Raw genomic sequence first — 18,823 nt, 5'->3', positions numbered from 1 at the left:
GAGGTAGGCAACATGATGCAAATTCACAGTTTGTATACCCTCCTGTGACCTTCGGCTTTTCCTTCTGCCCTGCAGAATCCAACGTGTGTTCTGGATGACTTCCCTTGGCTGCGATCGGCATGTGTTACAGCAGGGAGGCAAAACAGGCCAGCTCATCAAGGTAAAGCATTTCACCATCAGTATGTCGCTGTCAGGTTAAAATTGATTCTTCAGTATAAAACCATGGTCACAATGATCTCTATTATGCACCACTGGTATGGTTATTGTTTATGGTAAAAGTTTTTCTTTCTTTTTTTTTAGCTATTTATTGATTATTGAGATTCAGATCTGACTCTAAATTGTCCGTAGGTGTGAGTGTGAGTGTGAATGGTTGTTTGTCCTTACATGTGGCCCTGCAATCGGCTGGCGACCGGTTCAGGGTGTACCCCGCCTCTCGCCCATTGTAGCTGGGATAGGCTCCAGCCCCTCGCAACCCCGAAAGGGATAGGCGGTATAGATAATGGATGGATGGATGGAGATTCAGATCAGCATTGTTTTGAAGTGTGCTGTTTTCATGATAGTAGGCTACGTCCCCCAGCCCCCTTATTTTAATTCAAGATTCAAGTACACAGTAATGTTCTGTATTTGGTAATCCACAAAAATAATTTAATCTCTCAACACATTTGTTTATGTAGACATATGCACACACACACACTGAACAGTTGTCCCAGAAAACTGCTGTGACACTGTAAGACCCCCAGTTGCACTCCCTCCACCCTCTGCCAACTTGATGCACCCCCACCTCCTGGTGCAAAGGGTCCATTTGAGGGTTACTGCAGTGGCAAGTCAGACCTGTAGTGCCAGCCAAAACACACAGAGACACAGTCAGTACACTGTGGCTTGTTTCCCTGCCTCAGTCAGCCCACAGTGCCAGCTGCAGCCCGCTGTCCACCAGCACGTGCCAGCTTGTTGTCCCATAAGCACCATGTTTGGTTTGTGACTGTATGTGTGTATTAATCATGTGGTGGGAAGATAATTCTGTTTATACAGTCACCTTGTGGGGGCGGTGAAGACTTTGGTTAAGATTAGCGTTAGGCGTGTAGTAGTTAGGGTAATGTTTTGGGATAGTCTCCAAGGAATGAATGTTAGTCAATGTAATGTCCCCAAAAGCGATGGAAATACAACTCTCCCTGTGTGTGTGTGTGTGTGTGTGTGTGTGTGTGTGTGTGTGTGTGTGTGTGTGTGTGTGTGTGTGTGTGTGTGTGTGTGTGTGTGTGTGTTTAAAGGGACGGAGGGCTTAGCCTAAAATCCTGTCACCCAGCTGCTTCCACCGTCAGATGGTCCCAAAGACCCACATCAACAGATGTACCGAGCTGCGACAGGGAGCAGGGAAAACACACAAAATACCATCTCACAGTCGGTCGGTCTGCTGCAGCCTGCCTGTGTGTGCAGACGGCGCATGTGTGTATACAAAAGACTGCAAGCATCCCTGCTTTGATCCAGTAAAGTAAGAAGTCATGCCCTCTACATTTTGGCAGTTTCCTCTGCGAATGCTTTCGTCCATTTTGAGCTCAGTGTAGTAGTACTACGTGTTTACAAATGCAGCGTACTGAGATGTCCTTGGCTGTTGTAAGGAGCCACTTTTGGAATCTGGTGTCGGTTTACTGATGCAGTCTGGGATCGGAGGGGGTTGGGGGGCCGGATAACTGATGCTGACAGGCACAAAGGCAACTTGGCATCACATCACACGTCTACTCTGAACTCAGCAATGGCAATAAATAAACTGAGCAGTTATTAGACACAAAAGAGGAATCAAAACAATAATACTTGACATTACATTATGGATGGATAAACAACAAAAATAGGTTAAATTCAAGTCAAGCCAAGTCAAAAAAAAAAAGAAGTGTAGAGTCTGCTGTACACTATACAAATACAGACTACAAAGCTCTCTCTTTTGGATTAATACAGAAAGGTCGACTTCTGAAAGGTGTTTTGGGAAATGTCCAAAAATCAGAAACAATTCAGCGAGCAGTCCTCATGCTGTAAGTCACATTTACATATCCTCTTATGCAAGTCACTGGATATACCTGTAGCAGTGGATCCAGGACTCTCACAATGCCAAAAGTATGTGGACACCTGAACATTATACCCATTTGTGATTGTTGAACGTCTCATTCCAAAATCATGAGCATTAATCTGCTGCTACAACAGCCTCCACTCCGCTCATTTGAGGCTAGTGGCCTGAGGCTACATTAGCTGCTACTAGCATAAGGCTGAATCTCGGATCCAAGTGTCTGGGCTTGAGTTGTTTTGTGGGTGATATAGACAGCAAGTTTTGGCAAGGAAGAAGAATGTGTGAGAAAAATGATGACGTTTAATTTTATTTGCAATGATGATTTTTTTAACTGACCATCATGAATCTGCTGGCTAATTGGTGGATCTCTCTGTTAAGATTCCCTTCATTTGAACTAAGGGACCCAGCTTCAATTGTGAAAAAGAGCCTCAGACCAAAAGCATACAAAACTTTGGCCATATAGCACATCATAATTGTTGATATCAGAAATCATCAGAATTAGGAGCAGAAGAACTTATTTTAACTAGATTTCTCAGCTTGGTCTGGTGGTGTGATGATCTGACCAGTTAAGTCACATTATGAGAACCGAACAACAAATGCTGGACATTCAATATTATCCCTGCCAATAGTCAGGGACTGGGCCTATGTCCTAAGTGAGAGCTGGCCCCAACATGATGTTATACAAGTACAGAAAAACAAAGCACAATATTCTGATACACAAATGGTTAATATCCACCGTATATCCCTTTATAGGAACACACAATGCTTGGACTACAGGACCAAACCCTTCTTAAAGTGAATTTACAGTCATCATTAGATTTATACATCCGTAAAACATTATCCCTCCCTCCCCCTCTCCTCCACCACTTCCACAAACCTGCGTAAGTCGATCTGGCCTTTCCGACAAGGGAAGGTCCTATTAGCGCCAGCCAGGGGCACCCATGGGAGTGAGGAGGAAAAGTGTCCCGTCCCACCCCACCACCACTCCGCCCGGCATCATAATATTACTCATGAAACATTCACATCTTCATGTGGCGAGCGTGATCACGCCAGCCTCCCATTGGCGGAGGCTGAATCGGCCCAGAACAGGAGATGAGGTTCGATTGGTGTGGTGGGAGTGAGAGTGATGGCAGGACGGCGGGGAGGCTGGTGAGGTTATTGGATCGATCGATCCAGCTCGCCCTCAGCCCACACAGACAAGGGCAAGGACTGCAGGGTTTCAGAGGATTCTTGTGCAAATGGAAAAAGTTAGAGGCGGTTTGATGTATAAATACATATAAGAATCAATATAATTAACACATTTCCAGTTGAGCAGAGCTTAATTTACTTGAAAATTTGAAAAATCACATTTGAAAAGTTCAATGCTCTTGTAAAATTTGGTGTGAATAACACAAAAACTGAACTGCTTTCATTCCTAGCATGAGGTGAGAAGATACGCTTCTTGTGATTGGGGTCAGGTGACATCTGAAAGCATTTGCTGTGCAAGGCCATGTTTACACTGCAGATGAAGTTCAGATTTTCAGATGAGATCTTAAATTTTTTCTAATCAGTGTTGTTGGGAAAAGCTTGCAGCAGTTTATTTTTCATGGCTGTGTGATACTTAAGTGGATGAGGGATGTGTATACTCAATGCAAGATTTGTCAGTTTTAAAATTTAAACAGTAACGACAATAAAGGGTGAAAATCAAGTGAAATAGTTGACTCCTACACAGCAGACATGGAGCAACATTAGCATTCATTTGTACAAGTGTTTCTGGTGTTGTGATAAATGTAAATCCAATATTCCCAACACTCTCTCTTCTTTTATCTCTGTTTCTGGTCTCCACCAAGTCCCAAGGGAAATATCTAGCTCTTTAGCTTGCTATATGCTAGTCGTTAATTGCGTTAGTGTCAAAGTTGGCACAAACCAGACTGCCTGTTGTTTGGTGTTGGGCAGGTAGTGCACAGAATGTTTATCAGAGCCTTTATCCTGAAAACATCGACCTGATGCAGCTGAATGCAGCCTGAATGAAAACTGTAAAGCTGTGGGCCTTAAAACCAAAACAATGAGCTCAAAGGCGCTAAATCACTGCTATATTATGCAGTTATCTGATGAATTGTTAGCACAAAAATACTGCTTAATGCAGCATTAAGTCAGGACATGATGTCTAACTGCCTAATTATAATCGGATGATCGGGCGTTTTCAATATGTATCATGATACATAAGGCTTGTTGCATAATTAGCACCTGATCCACGGTGAATGCATGTGGCTGTGTGATATGGGTGAAAGCTCCATAACAGGTTAAGTGGACTTTTACTTCAAAGTGTTTTGTGAATTCAGATTTCCTCCCACAGAGTCACCATCACCCAGATGCTTAATGCTTACTGGACAGTAACATTTCCAGCAGTGCTTTTCCAGTGTCGTGTGCTGCAAGCCAAATACTACAAGTGTCATAAAGATGTCTCAAAACTGCTTTAATAAATAACTGGGATGAATATTTATAACAATGAAACATCCACTGAAATCATGGAAACCTTTTCACTCTGTGTAAAATTAACTTGCGTCCTTTGTAGAATAAAAGGTGTACAATATGCATATTCAGCTTTTAACACCAGCAGTGATGCATCTTTAATTCTTTATTTTGCTGTGTCCCATTTACAGAAAATACGATGGCGTTTTGAGACAATAACATGATATGAAAAGGGGCAATTTTGAACTGAGTTGGTAACTTAAAAAAAAAAACCCAAACACATCTGCATGGTAACAAAAAAACATCTGCAAATATTGTTCCCTTCATTAAAGCCTTTAAACCAAACATGAAGCTAATGCATGATGTCCACATTTGACCTTGGTGGACTCTTTTTTTTTAAATCCTCCATCAAGTGTTTTATTCCACAAATCTCCATGATAGCAAAGTGAGACAAGGAGAGCACTTTACTCAGGCGAATAAAACACGCCACTATACACCACACAATGTTTTAAAGAGTTACTTTCCTTAATAGTGAAAACAAACAAACAACATAAAAAAAGATGACCATTGATTACACAAATAAATGCATTACATTAAGGCACCTGAAACAAAAGGCTTTGTGACGGGTTTAGAAATGGTTTGAGGACTCTTTAAGGCTATAATGTTGGCAGCTCTGCGATGCTGCCGACCAAAAAGCTGCGGGTGGATTCTTTTTAATCAAATTCTGATGAAACAACCAAAATCAGTGACACCTCTGATAGAAGGCAAGTTCAAAATGAGAGTCAAATGGTGGGTAATGACTGGATCAAATGCTTCCTACAGGCAGAAAACAGGAGCAAGTTACAACTGTGACCACACCCCTATTTGTGATGTCACAGTAGACGTCACCTACTGTGACATCACTGATTGAGGCAACTTCCTGTGGAGTTTCTTTAATATGACCGTGTTGAAAATGTTTCGGATCTGTTTTGTAATGCTGTTATGACTAAAAACGTCTCGATGCCAGTACAGGTTTCCTTCATTAGAGACAATTAAGAGCAACAGAACTGGGATTTGTTTGCATCCAAAAAACTGACTGAGACCAGGTCGAGTAATGTTGGACCACATACATCCAGCAAAGAGACAGGACCAGGTCGGGGTATGATCTTGACCTTAATTACTAGCAATTAAAAAAAAAAAAGATGCGTCCTCAAGACAACCATATATAAACCCTTCAGAAATTCCTTCATTGGTGGTACCTCATTGTAAAGACTCTTTACTGTGGGACTCTGGATATGAAGTGTTATAAAATGCGCCTATTTTGACTGGCATAAATAAAAGGAATGGCATTGTAAAAAAAATAAAAATAATATTAATCATAGTAATAACAATAATAATAATAATAATAATAAAAATGTGTGACTTGTCTTTAAGTTACTTATTTCAAATATACACAGCGACTCCTTTAGTATTTACACATATGTACAGAGTATTCATTTCTGTTTTGATCAAATACCTTGAATGGCGTTGCTGTGAAATTGAACTCTTTAAATGTACACTTATATCCCTTTGAGATTTGAGAACAAGGAGGTCAAACTGGGCAGCGCGACTTGGAGCCTCGACGTGGCTCGTAGAAAGGCACTTGCTACCAACTCAAATACTGCAAAAAATCCTCAAACAGAGCTTTCAGCCAAGACAACTGAGAGACAGGAGAAAAAAAATGGAAGGCCACATAGTAGGCACTGGGGTTTCTGTCCCCTCTCCCCTCCAGGCCAAGAGTTTTGGTAAGGCTGGCGCATGACGGCCACAGGTGGATTGGTGGGCAATGCCGGAAAGAGACAGAGCAAAGGGAGGGTTTCCTCTGTTACTGTGGCTGCAACAGTCCATTTCCCTCAAAAGTCTTCCTTTACTGTCCCTTTAATGTGTATCTGCCCCCCACAGACACTGAAAAGGAGCCGGCTGACAACTAAATCATAATCATCTGTAAACAATCAAACAAAAAAACTTTATACAGGTTGTTTTTTTTCTCCTTTTCCATGATTCATCGTTTCTTTAAATTCCACAATTCCATAAACCAAAACTGAAGAGAGCCTATTTCGTAACATTTCAGCCCCTTTTGTACATAATTAAAGAAAAATAAGTGAACAGAAGCAAAAAAACGATGTTCACTGTGCTCTAGCCCCCTGAATTAAAAATCGTTTCAGGTGACTGTGACGAAAACATGAAAACAAAGCAAAGAACGGCTTATGAAAACACAAAGCCTTTTTTTTTCTTCCCAAAATAGTCCAAAAAATAAGAATAATCGCTGCCTTGCAGCTTCTTGCACTCACACTGCGAGTCCTTTGTTTAATTTTCTTATACACAATGGTCTCTGAGGTCTTTTTGACCAGTCAAGGCCGCACTAACATTTTTCCAGCGGTTGTCTTTGGGGCTGTAGCTTGGGGTCCGGTGGGGCGCTTTGAGGGGTGAACTGGAGCTGTGCAGGGTACAGATCACTCCCCCACTGGACTGCACTGCAGTCTTAGAGTATTTACTGACTGGCTGCTTTCCCGCCTCTGCTCCACCACACTCATCCTCGAGCTCAAGCTCGCCTTCCGTCTCCTCCTCCTCATCCTCCTCCTCCTCCCCCTCACACGTCCGATAAGAGGGGCCCATGAGCTTTTTGCGCTCCTGCTCGGCCTCCCTGTTACTTTCCTTCAGCTGCTGTTGTTGCTGCTGCTGACGTCCCACGACGAGCCGGAGCGGCTCCCACTGGTTGTTCACATTGTCGTCAGCCGCCGATCGTACATTCCTCTCGCGCTCTTTTCTCCGTTTGCGCGTCCACCAAACACATACGATGATGCAGAAGAGGCAGAGCAAGCAGAAGACCACACACAGGAGAGGCACCAGGTAATCTGTTGACATCAAGATGCACAAGACAGGAAATGAAGGACGAGGACAGAGAAATCAGTCACCAGTGAGGAACTACACGGGGCCGATGACAAACCCTTGTGGGACACCTTTGTTAATTAATACTCACCCACTGAAGGGGGCATGACCTGTGTTTCCACTTTGACCTCAATGACTGCCAGCATGATGGTGCTGTTGTGCCGCTTGGACAAGGAGCCCACTATGGCACTGGCTGCCTCCTGGATCAGGCTGTGGTCTGGTAGATCCTCTGGCTGGAACGACTGAGAACCAAACCAGAGAACGTGTTAACAATTTATAATTTTACACATATGCTTGTGTACAAACAAAATACAAGCTAGACATTTCCCCCTGCTTCCAGTGGGGAAGCAACACTGCTTCTCAGCTGAAGTTTCAATAATACTGCGCACAACAAGAGTATAGTGGACTCTGTAAGCCAAGAACAGGATGACGTACATCTTCAAATTCAATTGTGGATCATTCACTTACGATGGCCACGTCTACAGCATCCTGATTTGAATGAGAGAGGTCACAGAGCAGGAGAAGGGCGTGGTCCTTCGCCAAGCTTCGGGTGTCAGGAAGATACCTCAGCTCGTAGCAGATGTTCTCCACTGTTGTTCCCTGCATATGTGCACACACAGTCTGATCAGCAACAGCACAAAAGCCACCACTTGGTTCAAGTGGTTGGGAAAGGAAAAAAAGTATACGCGAGGAGATGACTCACTGGTGGCACTTTGTCTCTGTTGAAAACAAGTGTTATGCGGCCGCAGCTGTTGTCCAAATGCCCGCTGTTCGGCTGGCACTTGGTGGTTGCTTGTGGAGGTGAGGGTCCAGCCATGGAGCAAACCCCCCACTCGTGGCAAGGGGGAGAGAAGCAGGTGAGGTAGCTGTGCTCCAGACACTCTTGTCCAGCCGGGCAGGACTGCGGTCTCTGGTCTGATGACCGGAGCCGGCAGGGACGACGTCCACACAGCACCTGGTGTCACAGATCCACATTGTTCAACTACATGAACTCCCCCTTAGCTTTTATACTGATAAACATTGATGATGCTTTGTTCTGACAACCAGAAAATGTTAGGTATCATCTCATTTAGGGCTGCAAATAACATTTTCTTTATCGATTCATCTTTCAGGCTATTTTCTCGAGTAATTCATTGATTGTTTGCTCTGTAAAATGTAAAATACTGGGAAAAAAAGTCCTTCACAATATCCAAAAAACCAGTGAGACTTCTTCAAATTGCTTTTGTTTTTGTTCTATAATATTTATCACAATGTGCTGGCACTGCTGTTAGAAGGCCTGTGTTACCTTCGTACAGTCCACTTTGCCATTGATGCAATGGCAGCTGTTACACTCTTCCTCCCAGCGGCTGCTGTGGGGAAACTGCAGCCCAGCATAGTGGCAAGACTTCCCGATACCTATGACTACACAGAGGCAGAAAGAGACAACTGAACTTCTGCAGCAGGAGGTCTGCACCAATGGAGTCAAAATCCTGCATCAACAAGACATGAGCACCAAGTTTGACGACATAAACTCCAAGAAGGAGCGAATTAATGAGTTGTATTTACACTCTTGGCATCGGGCTCCTGTTCTGCCCAGCGGACAGATGCAGCGGAAACCGTTGATCTCGTCCACACAGGTGGCTCCGTAGGCACAGGGTGAAGACTGGCACTCGTTTATGTCTGTGGAGGGAAGAAGAGCATCACATTTAAGTCGGACACCAGACTAACATTTTCTATTTTATGAGCCTTTATAAGCCGGTAAAGGCCTGGTCACATCAAAGACTGGCACATCAAACCGAGTGAACGGCGCACATGTTTAACTACCAGCCCGCCGCCGATTTGAGCTGATCTTTGAGTGACACTAGCCATTGTGCCTTCCCACCAAAATCACTGCTAACCCTGGGCCATTGTCCACATGAACACAGTCTGGATGAGGACTCTCAAATTCAAGCCTGACAGAAAAGGTGAACGCTATCCGGCCCAAACAAAAGAGCAGAGAAGAAGAATTTCAGGGTCACTGGGTAATTTGTCTCTCGTGTGTGTTTGTGTGACTGTGAGAGTATGGAGGAGGGACGACCTCTGACCCTCGAGGCGTTAAAGGGCCGAGAAAAAGGGAGAGGGCGGCGTCCCGGTCTTATATTTAGGTGTCAATGTGTCCGTCTCCTCCTTGTCCCCCCCTTTTTTCTTTTCTTGCTCCATCCTCTTCATCATGGTACTTTGCTACGGTGAAGTTATGGTCTTCATTGGGGGGTTTTGCATATTTGCACTGCACCAAAAAGTGTGTGTTGCACAGTCATCACTCACTGATTCGGCAGTCCGGTCCAGCGAAACCAGGAGCGCACTCGCAGCGGAACCAGTTGACTCCGTCCACACAGATACCGCCGTTGTAACTGAGAGAGGAAAGAAATAAAAAAAGATCAGATGAGGCTGAACAAGAGCCACATCCTTTCCAGCTGCAACAAAGCTCATTGTGTGTGTGTGTGTGTGTGTGTGATGGCGGTGATGGTGGTGGTGGGGGTCACAAGGCTCAATTCAACTCATCAATACAAGCCTCCACCTTTCAGATGCTAATTGCCGTGTCCAGTCCCTCCCCTCCCCTCCTCTCATCACGCCTCTCTTCCATTCCTCCTCAAAGCCCGGCTCCCCCCCAGGTCGCACGGGAAGAATGGACACGTATGCCCCCCTCTGCCACTCCCCCACCTGCATTCACCACGGGGTAGGTGGGACTCCCCCTCCACCTCTAAAAACCGCTCTCTCCACCTTTCTCTATCCTATTCAATAGCCAAGCCCCCTGTTCTGAGAGATGCCCCCTTTGAGGCTTGGTTTAAGGGCAACTTCCACTGCTTTTAGCGGCCCTTCACCCCTCCGGCCTGTGTGAAGTGTGGAGATGAGGGAGGCAAGACGATGGGGATGAAAGGCGGGGGGCGAGGGGTGGGGGTTTGGCTACGCCACAGGAGTGTGTGAGGCAGGAAACGCTACATACCACGGATGAGGGTTGCAGTCGTTTATATCTGTTGAAGAGAGCGAGAGAAAAAGATATTTAGTGCTGAGTCACGTATTTGTTCACCCCATGTCACTGCTTCCATAAAATGTAATCGCTGAACATCAAATATTTGTCACATTTTAATGCTAGCTGCATGTGGCTCCTCGTGCCTGTAGCGTATGCTCAAGCATTAGCACAGCAGCAACGAGCTACTTTGAGTGCATTTCTTCAGTAAGTCAAAAAGATAAAAGTCAGTAAACAACTCGCTAAAACACATATCCTTTATGTACTCAAGTCATCTTGTGATGAAACTAACACTATTTATCTTTTCTTACGACAAATTAATGCTGAAATGCCACATCACATGAGCTGGATTAGAGTAGCAGGAGGTGATGGCGTCTGAGCTCACTCTGGCTGCTCAACACTGTTGCTTCCCATCAGAAACACGGTGCATGTGCACTTTAAGCTACAGATCACGGCGACTTTCATGTCAGTCATATGCAAAGCTACAGAGAGAAACTAACTTTGGCCACAGGTGGGGCCCTCCCAGCCCTCTTTGCAGATGCAGGTAAAGGTGTCTCCTCCACCCACACAGGTTCCACCGTTGGAACAAGGACTGGAGGCGCATGTGCTGTTCTTGGCTGCGGGACGAGAGGAAGCACTGGTTAGATCATAGAGGAGGACCAGATTGTTGACAGCATAGTTACACAATGGATCAAATATGACTGAACTACAACTTTGCTCTTTTTCCGGACCGATGATCACGATGGATTGTTTTAATGCTGGTGGACAGACGCCATCCTGAGGCCTCACCTGTGTTGCACGTGTTTCCACCCCAACCGGGCGGGCAGGCACAGCGGAAGGCGTCCCCGTGGTCGTAGCAGGTGCCTCCGTTACTGCAGGTGGTTGCGTCACACTGGCTCTCGCCTGGGCAGGATTACAAAGAAACACTGCGGTCACACAGCATCTTCACGTGACTATCCACAGCGTCGGTAAGAAAGGATCATACACGCTCAGTGTCGATGTCGTGTAAACATGTTTTAGCTGTCAAAACATACAAAGATGTGTAGCACGGTGGAGCTGGGGCCACGGCGAGCTCCGAACATAAACACACTCGTTAACACACGGTCAGCATAACTCACGGGAATGGCAGGTCTTGCCCTTCCAGTTGTCGGCACACTCGCAGTAGAAGTCGTTCACCAGGTCGACGCAGCGTCCGCCGTTCTTGCACGGGTTGTGTCTGCACTCGTTGACATCTGAGAAAGGTTGAGGCGATCTTTACCCAACTGTCTCCCGTTCAGTGCAAAGAAATACAGAGCAGGGCGAGCAGAAGCTCTACCCGAGACACGACTTCTTCTCTAAAATGCTGCACAGACTGACTGAAAAGACGAACAGTTATGTGAGGGGCGAGGAACTCACTGAGGTCGCACAGTCGACCCTCCCAGCCGTCAGGACAGAAGCACTGGAAGGAGTTCACGCCATCAATGCAGGTCCCTCCGTTTGCACAGGGGTTGTTGATGCAGTCGTTTATATCTGAAAACATGAGGTTAGACAGACGAAACACCTGTTTAAGCATTCAGACGCACTAAAGAAATGTCCATAAAGGTCTATAAAAGGTCATTTTAAGTGTGTATTGATGTCAACAGCAATAGCGAATTACACTGAATTTGATACGATTACAGCTGTGTTATACTGCACATATGTTACCAGACCGGCATGTTGAAAACATGTGTTTTGAAAAATGAGATATGGACTATTTTGTGGATTCTTCGATGAATCCGAACTCGTCGGTTGGATCTGAAGGTTAAAGTCTCCACATACTCTCATGGCAGTAGATGCCGCTGAAGCCCGGATCACACACGCAGGTGAAGTTCCCCGCCGGCTGGCTGATGCAGCGTCCTCGTGGACCGCAGACGTTGGAGGAGACCTGCCGCACTCCGGTTGAGTCGTTGGTCGCTATAGCAACAGTGCAGCTGTCAATGACTGCAAGAAAGAAAGAAAGAAAGAAAAAAAAAAATCAAATTCATCACTTTTCTTTGACCTGCTCACTCATTCGCTCGGTTTCACCGCCGCAGTCGACGTCGGTCACCTTGACACGGGCTGGTCTGGCAGCTCTCCTTGAGCCGCTCGCATGTTTTTCCCTCGTAGCCTTCGGGACAGGCGCAGTAGAAGTCCTGGTCCATGCTGTGGCACCTGGCCTCGTTCTCACAAGGGTTTGGATCGCAGGCGTCTGAGGGGGACCAGCTGGAGATCTGAGGGCGCGGTAAAGAGAGGAAAGTGTTGCCTTTACAAAAGAGACGACACACACAGGTCAGACTGAAGAACTGAAATTTAAAAACACCACTTAAAGCTGCAAAAATCAATATCAGATGGGGGTGCGGCACCGTGCTGAAGGCCACTTTGACAGTTGTCGTTGGAGGCGAGAGAGTTTCTGGACAGTCAATCGATCTGAGCTGATCTTTGGCCACGAGCCTGTTGTAGCCTACTGCTGTCACGCTAACTCAGCCTACCACCAGCACCTCAGTAAAATGGATAGTTGTTGATAATTAAAACAAGTGAAGCTAAAAGAGCAATGGAGAAAGAAGATCTAAAGTCTGTGTAGGTGAGCGGCTTAGCTCGGCTCAAGCCGCCGCCGCCATTCCGAACAAATCGAAAGTAAGCGTACGAGCAAAGTAAGCCTCAGAAACTTTCCCTAAGCTCATCAAGGGAATCCACGCTTTTGGTTTTACATCTCTGCCCGGCTTAATCTCGCAAGATTATTCTGAGACAGACGCCGGGCAGAAGAGAGAGAGAGAGAGAGAGAGAGCGAGAAACTGAGCAGGCAAGAGGAAGACGTTGATTCTGGTCTGGCGTCACGCAGAGCCACAGTGGACATAATACAGCTAAATCGTCTGTCATACCAGCGTGACACACAAAGAACCCAACTAGAGGCCACGGTGACATCTTTGTGGCCATTTCTACAAGCTGCAGCTCAGAGGTTGGAGTGAAAATCTCTCAGTTTATGTAAACAGAAGCTTACTGTGCATAAACTCCGGGTTGCACCCCTTTGCCATTTAAGGTGCTGAACAAGAGAGTTAGAATAGGGCAACAGCGTGGGTGAAGACTGTGGTCACGCACAGTTTATTTTACTCTAAGTGTCGGGGCCAGATACATTTTTCTTCTTTAGCATTTGCATGTGTGTGGTCAGGAGATCGTGTCTGAGGGCAAGAGCAGCTATAAATCTGCTGCACATTAACGTAACTGTTTGCACTGTTCACGGCACGAGGGCCATTTTTCACTGCAGCAGACGGGCTGAGAATTTATTTAAACCACAAGGCCACGTTATAATTTACATGTGGTCAACCAGGAAAATTAACATTGCGCTATGAGCTGACTTCTGAAGGTTGCTCGTATTGTTTGAGAGGAGATTTGAAACAAAATGCATTATTAATGACGTGCACAGCGGAGCTTTGCTTTTCCGCTAATATGGCTAAATATACAGTTAAAATCTTTTTCGGGTTGAATTTCGTAGTTAATTATACGTGGGACACAAAGGACTTCTCATAAACTGCTACTGCATGATCAAGACAAGCATGTCACCTACTAAGAGAGCAGATGTGGCTCTTTCTGCCGGGATTCATTTTGTCCTTATTTCCTCTAAAGCCACCAGTCAGATGAGGACTGGGCAAAAAACACCATTGCACAATCAATCCTTCCTGGACTTGAGAGGAGATACTAATCAGAGAAATATGATGCTGGAGGCGTTATAGTTTTGGCACTGCGGGGCAGGAATGTACACCGTGCCATGGCAGGTATCAGGGCTCTGTAGTATGTGGGCAGAAATCCAGCGTCACCTCATTCAGCGAGGCTCATATTTATAGTAGGGATGCTAAAACAGGACTGGGCCCTGACCAGCAATGTCCTCCATTCAGGGCCCAAGAGATGCAGCGAAGTGTCGGTTTCCTCACTGCTAACCTACATTAGCTTCAAACGTGCGCTTCAAATTTAAAAGCCATCAGCAAGGACACTGATATGTCATAATTAAATAAATAAAATGATCAGTTACCACTCAGGTTTGCAATGAAGCCCGGTCTTTGCTTTCTGGAGTGCACTAAACAGACAGGCCATAGCAGTAATTTGGCACACTGCAGAGGACAGTTGGCTTGGATCACTGTGTTGTAATGACTGCTGCAGTTTGTGTATTTGCACAGCGTTACAAGTCACTCAGTGTATATTCTCCTCAATCCAAGTGGCTGCCAAGTAAGCATTAATATTCTGTTCACTCTATCATTATCACGGCCTGCAGAGTTTCGTTTTCTTTAGATTGTTGATTTTACTGACATGTACACCTCTGTCGCACATCCGTCTCCATGGCTGTCTCCTCTCAGGTTATGGACCACTCACTGACCAGCTTTGGCAGCTTCATATTTTCAAAATGTTCACGTCCCCTAATCTGACTGCTGGCACTGCTGCATCTGCTGATTTCTGACCATAGCCTGAAGCTCCATGGTGGGAAATTTGCCCTCAAACAGAGCAGAAAAGGTCACCTTAGATATTCACTTTGAATCTTTGCTAATGATCAAATCTCACGAATGCACTCAGACTCCGGATTTTGTGGCATCTAAAAATGCAAAAGTCCACTCTAGAGCCAGTGTTTGGTTTGTCTCTTCTGGGCTACTGTAGAAACGTGGCGGTGCAACGTGGTGGACTCCATGGATGAGGACCCACATGTTCTTTAGATACTAAGCTAGAATGAAAAGTATAAAAACAGTCTAAAGGTGGTCAAACATGTGATGTGTCACTACTTAAATCCCCAGGCTATCAAAGAAATTGTACAAAACTGTCAATGCAGCCACAATAACCCCGTGGACTCACCTCACACAGCTGTCCAGCAAACTCTGCTGGGCACTGACACACAAAGCCGTCCAACACTGCGTGACACCGGCCGCCGTTCTGGCATGGACGGCTGTCGCACTTATTCCTCTGGATTTCACAGTGAGCGCCCACAAAACCTGGAGGACACTGGCAGTGGTAACCCCTCGGACCCTCCTAAAGACAACACAAATGAAGTGCTGCTGGTTTGGTGTGTGTGTGCAGCAGCAGCGCCAAGAGCAAACGTGGAGGTGGAACATACGGCAGATTAAGATGAAAACATCCATTACCTTGCATGTTGCTCCGTTCTGGCACTGACCGTGGCAGCCGCTGATGTCTGAAGAGGAGGAAGACGTGATTAAACATAATGAAGCACATGAAATGATTTCCATATGGGAGTTTATCAAATTATGCATCATCAGGGTGCAATCTACTCTGCGGGATGTGCACAGATTGAGTCAAAGTTTGGAAAAGACACAACTAGTGAAGCCAAGAGAGTCAGATAGACCTTGTGTAGACTGTAACTGGGCATGCATTGGATCCAGAGAGAGGAACTGGGCATGCAAGTTCAGTCATGATGAGGGCAGAGCTGGAGCTTCAGTTTGCCAAGACGAGAAAGAAACGGGTTACCACATGTGGGGAAAGTGAGTGAAGCTGAACTATGCCTACGTAAGCTGAGTGTCCGGGAAGTGAGAGGAGACGTTTGTAAGGGGCCAGAAGAAGAAGACGCCAGTGGAAGGACAGAAATTTAGACTTTTAAGGAAAGGAAATACTGACTGATGTCACAGTTTTGTCCAGACCATCCCCGAAAACAGTCGCAGTGATATCCGCCAATCAAATTTTTGCAAGAGTGAGCATTCACGCAGGGATTTCCTGCACACTCGTTTGCATCTGTAAAGGCAGGATGAAGAAGGAGACCGAGTCCATCAGTTGAAACAAACCAAGGAAAGGACAAAGAGAAAGAAAACAGACCAGCAATCCAACCTTTGAAGGCCAGCTAACACAGAAATGACAGAACTGGCTCCGTGTTCATGGTTAAAAATCAAATCAAAGTGTTTGCTTGCATTTTAAAGCTGCACTTTAATCATTGCTCATGTCAATAAAGCAGAACTATCAGGGAAACAGAGGCGTGAACTGTTTAATAGGCCAAAGAATAGTGAAAAGTCTTTGCATGTCATCTCTCCCTCTCCCCATATTCACAGCCTTAATCTGAACTGTAAGCTGGCCAATAAAGGTTAAAATACCCCCTTCAAACCCCTCATAAAACCTGCCGTCTATCACAAAATCTATCAATCGAGTGTCTCCTGAAGTATCAGATCAGGTTGAAAATTCATTTCTTTGTGGCCAAATATAATCAAAAAACATGTTGGTGTTGCAGGTCCTGTGTGCAGAACTCCACCACAGAGGCTTCTGTGAAGTTTCAGAGAGAGAAACAACCGCTGACACATCGCCGTTTTCGTCTGTTCGAGACGGATGAAATGAGCACAAAGGGCACAGCTTCACCCACAAACGTTCGCCACCTCCACCAAGTGTTCCCACAAAGAAAAGCAGCGCTGCTCGGATACTAAAGGAAAGGGGGGGGCAGTCTGCAGGGAGTCCTGCTGTGCTCACACACATGCACACACACACCTGTCTTTTCTGTGAAACCCTAAACTCCACACACACAATCGCCAGGTAAGACAGGAGGCCGGTGGCTGCCTGTAAGCCGAGATCTGAGCTGGTAAGATGACACTGAACTCTTGGGATCTCTTTCCGACCTTCAACCCCTGCACCACGCTCGCACACGCACCCCAACTTTGTTTACCGGTCGTAATCCATTTCCTGGCTTCACGCCGGTCACGTCCGCTTCTCGGGACAGGAGCGATACAGAAACCAACGCCAGCGACAAACAAACAGCCTGATATAGACACACTCGTAGCTCATAAAGTCATTGAGGGAAAAAAAAAAGGGCGGCCATGCAGCTGCCAGCTCGTCCAGGATATTGACAGCTTGTACTCTGGCCACGGAGCTCAGGTTGCTGGTTGCCAGTTTTAATCTAAAAACACAGTTAGCCTGAGCAATGGCGTGCCTGAGAGGCCATTTATTTGTTTTGGGAAGTGGAACAAACAGGAAAGAAATCACATCTCCCTGCAGAGATGAAGGAATCCTGAACACGGGAAATCCTTTTTTAAACAACCTCCTGACAGATGCGAGCAAAAAGGATGAAGCTGTGCGTGTGTGTAGGTGTGCGAGTCTCACCTATCTGGCAGGTCTTTCCCTCCCACTGCGGAGGGCACAGGCACTCGAAGCCATCCTCCAGGTCGATGCAGGTTCCACCCTGAGCACAGGGGCCGGAGGCACACTCGTCCAGATCTGAGAAAACACACACTTCAAGTCACTGATGGTGGGCGAGGATGAGGAGGAGATGAGAGGTTTGTGGTCTTAGGAGGGTTGTGACTGATTAAGAAGGATGATTCCTTCTCAATGAATCAAGGTCATGTCCATGTTAGTGGATGCTGAACTAGAGCGCGCTCGATTGGTTAACATCACAAAAGAGTGTCCATCAGTGGAGAGAGGGAGAATTATGTCATGCCGACAGATGAGAGGAAAACGAAGCGGCGACATGGAGATGATTGAAAGGGACTCACTGTTGGCACAGGTCGGACCCTCCCAGCCCGCCGGACACTGGCACTCGAAGCCTGTGGGAACCTCGTGGCATGTACCACCACTGGCGCAGGGACTGGAAACACAGGCGTGCTCGGCTGAAGGGGGGGCAGGGGGGGGCGTATGTTAAAAACGGCATCCTCTGTCAATGCTACATCTATCATGAAGGTGTATGCTTTCATGTCAGGCATGTTTTGATTGACTGTTGACTTATTATCTTTGGTGCTATTATTTACACATCCTCATAATGCTAGCACGGATGTTTTTCCCTCTTTACCCTAACCCTAACCTAAAACCAAACCTAACCCTAACCTATAACCAAACCTAACCCTAACCCTTACACATCAGTTGAATGTATATTCTCAATCAGTCAACTGATGTCCAAATTGTCAAGAAATCGTGACAAAAATAACCATCGCAGGTTCTCAAAGCTCAAGACGACGTCTTCAAATGGCTTATTTAAGTCAGCCAACAGTCCAAAACCCAAACATATTCAGTTTCCAATCATACATAATGAAGAAAACCACAAAATAAACACGTTTCAGATGCTGCAATCAAGGAGTGTTTGCATCTTTGCTACACAGCATAGGACTGTCTTCACGGAGGACTTTTAATCATAATCTTAAAGAGTGAACTAAAGAGGAGATACGGAACAGAAACAGGAAGTGTGGGTCCTTCTCACCGATGTGGCAGTTCTTGCCGGAGTATCCCTGTGGACAGGCGCAGTAGTACTCGTCTGGCTCGGTGTTCATGCAGGTTCCTCCATTGACACAAGGCTGGTGGCGGCCGCAGTAATTCAGGTCTGGAGGCAGATGCGCAATTACAGACATTTAGTCAGCCATTAATACGAGTATTTCACCCATTTTTGATCATATTTCCAGTCAGATTTGAAGAGCAGCACATGAATTCATTCATCCAGCCTGAATTCTCTGCAAAAACATCCCAATCTGTGATAG

The 18,823-nt window shown here is 45.9% G+C and overlaps 1 protein-coding gene across 2 annotated transcripts in view; it reads right to left on the bottom strand.

Moving 5' to 3' along the window:
• Positions 1-4,446: 4,446 nt before the first annotated feature.
• The window catches only part of jag2b (jagged canonical Notch ligand 2b), a 43,638-nt gene continuing 29,261 nt past the window's right edge, over positions 4,447-18,823 (bottom strand). Inside the window, exons 7-26 of one of the 2 annotated variants that reach the window (XM_070987370.1) lie at positions 18,550-18,669; positions 17,852-17,965; positions 17,463-17,576; positions 16,002-16,115; positions 15,515-15,561; positions 15,228-15,401; positions 12,463-12,625; positions 12,195-12,356; positions 11,793-11,906; positions 11,516-11,629; positions 11,187-11,300; positions 10,898-11,014; positions 10,374-10,401; positions 9,695-9,780; positions 8,957-9,070; positions 8,697-8,812; positions 8,115-8,366; positions 7,880-8,011; positions 7,503-7,653; positions 4,447-7,377 (exon numbers count right to left, since the gene is read on the bottom strand). In XM_070987370.1, the coding sequence (XP_070843471.1) occupies positions 6,839-7,377; positions 7,503-7,653; positions 7,880-8,011; positions 8,115-8,366; positions 8,697-8,812; positions 8,957-9,070; positions 9,695-9,780; positions 10,374-10,401; positions 10,898-11,014; positions 11,187-11,300; positions 11,516-11,629; positions 11,793-11,906; positions 12,195-12,356; positions 12,463-12,625; positions 15,228-15,401; positions 15,515-15,561; positions 16,002-16,115; positions 17,463-17,576; positions 17,852-17,965; positions 18,550-18,669 (2,885 nt within the window). In that variant the 3' untranslated portion in view covers positions 4,447-6,838. The remainder of the gene's footprint in view (positions 7,378-7,502; positions 7,654-7,879; positions 8,012-8,114; positions 8,367-8,696; positions 8,813-8,956; positions 9,071-9,694; positions 9,781-10,373; positions 10,402-10,897; positions 11,015-11,186; positions 11,301-11,515; positions 11,630-11,792; positions 11,907-12,194; positions 12,357-12,462; positions 12,626-15,227; positions 15,402-15,514; positions 15,562-16,001; positions 16,116-17,462; positions 17,577-17,851; positions 17,966-18,549; positions 18,670-18,823) is intronic. The other variant, XM_070987371.1, reaches the window with a different exon arrangement.

The sequence above is a fragment of the Chaetodon trifascialis genome, chromosome 19, assembly GCF_039877785.1.
Source record: "Chaetodon trifascialis isolate fChaTrf1 chromosome 19, fChaTrf1.hap1, whole genome shotgun sequence".
In the NCBI taxonomy this organism is placed as follows: domain Eukaryota; kingdom Metazoa; phylum Chordata; class Actinopteri; order Chaetodontiformes; family Chaetodontidae; genus Chaetodon; species Chaetodon trifascialis.
This window is presented reverse-complemented; position numbering and strand designations above follow the sequence as displayed.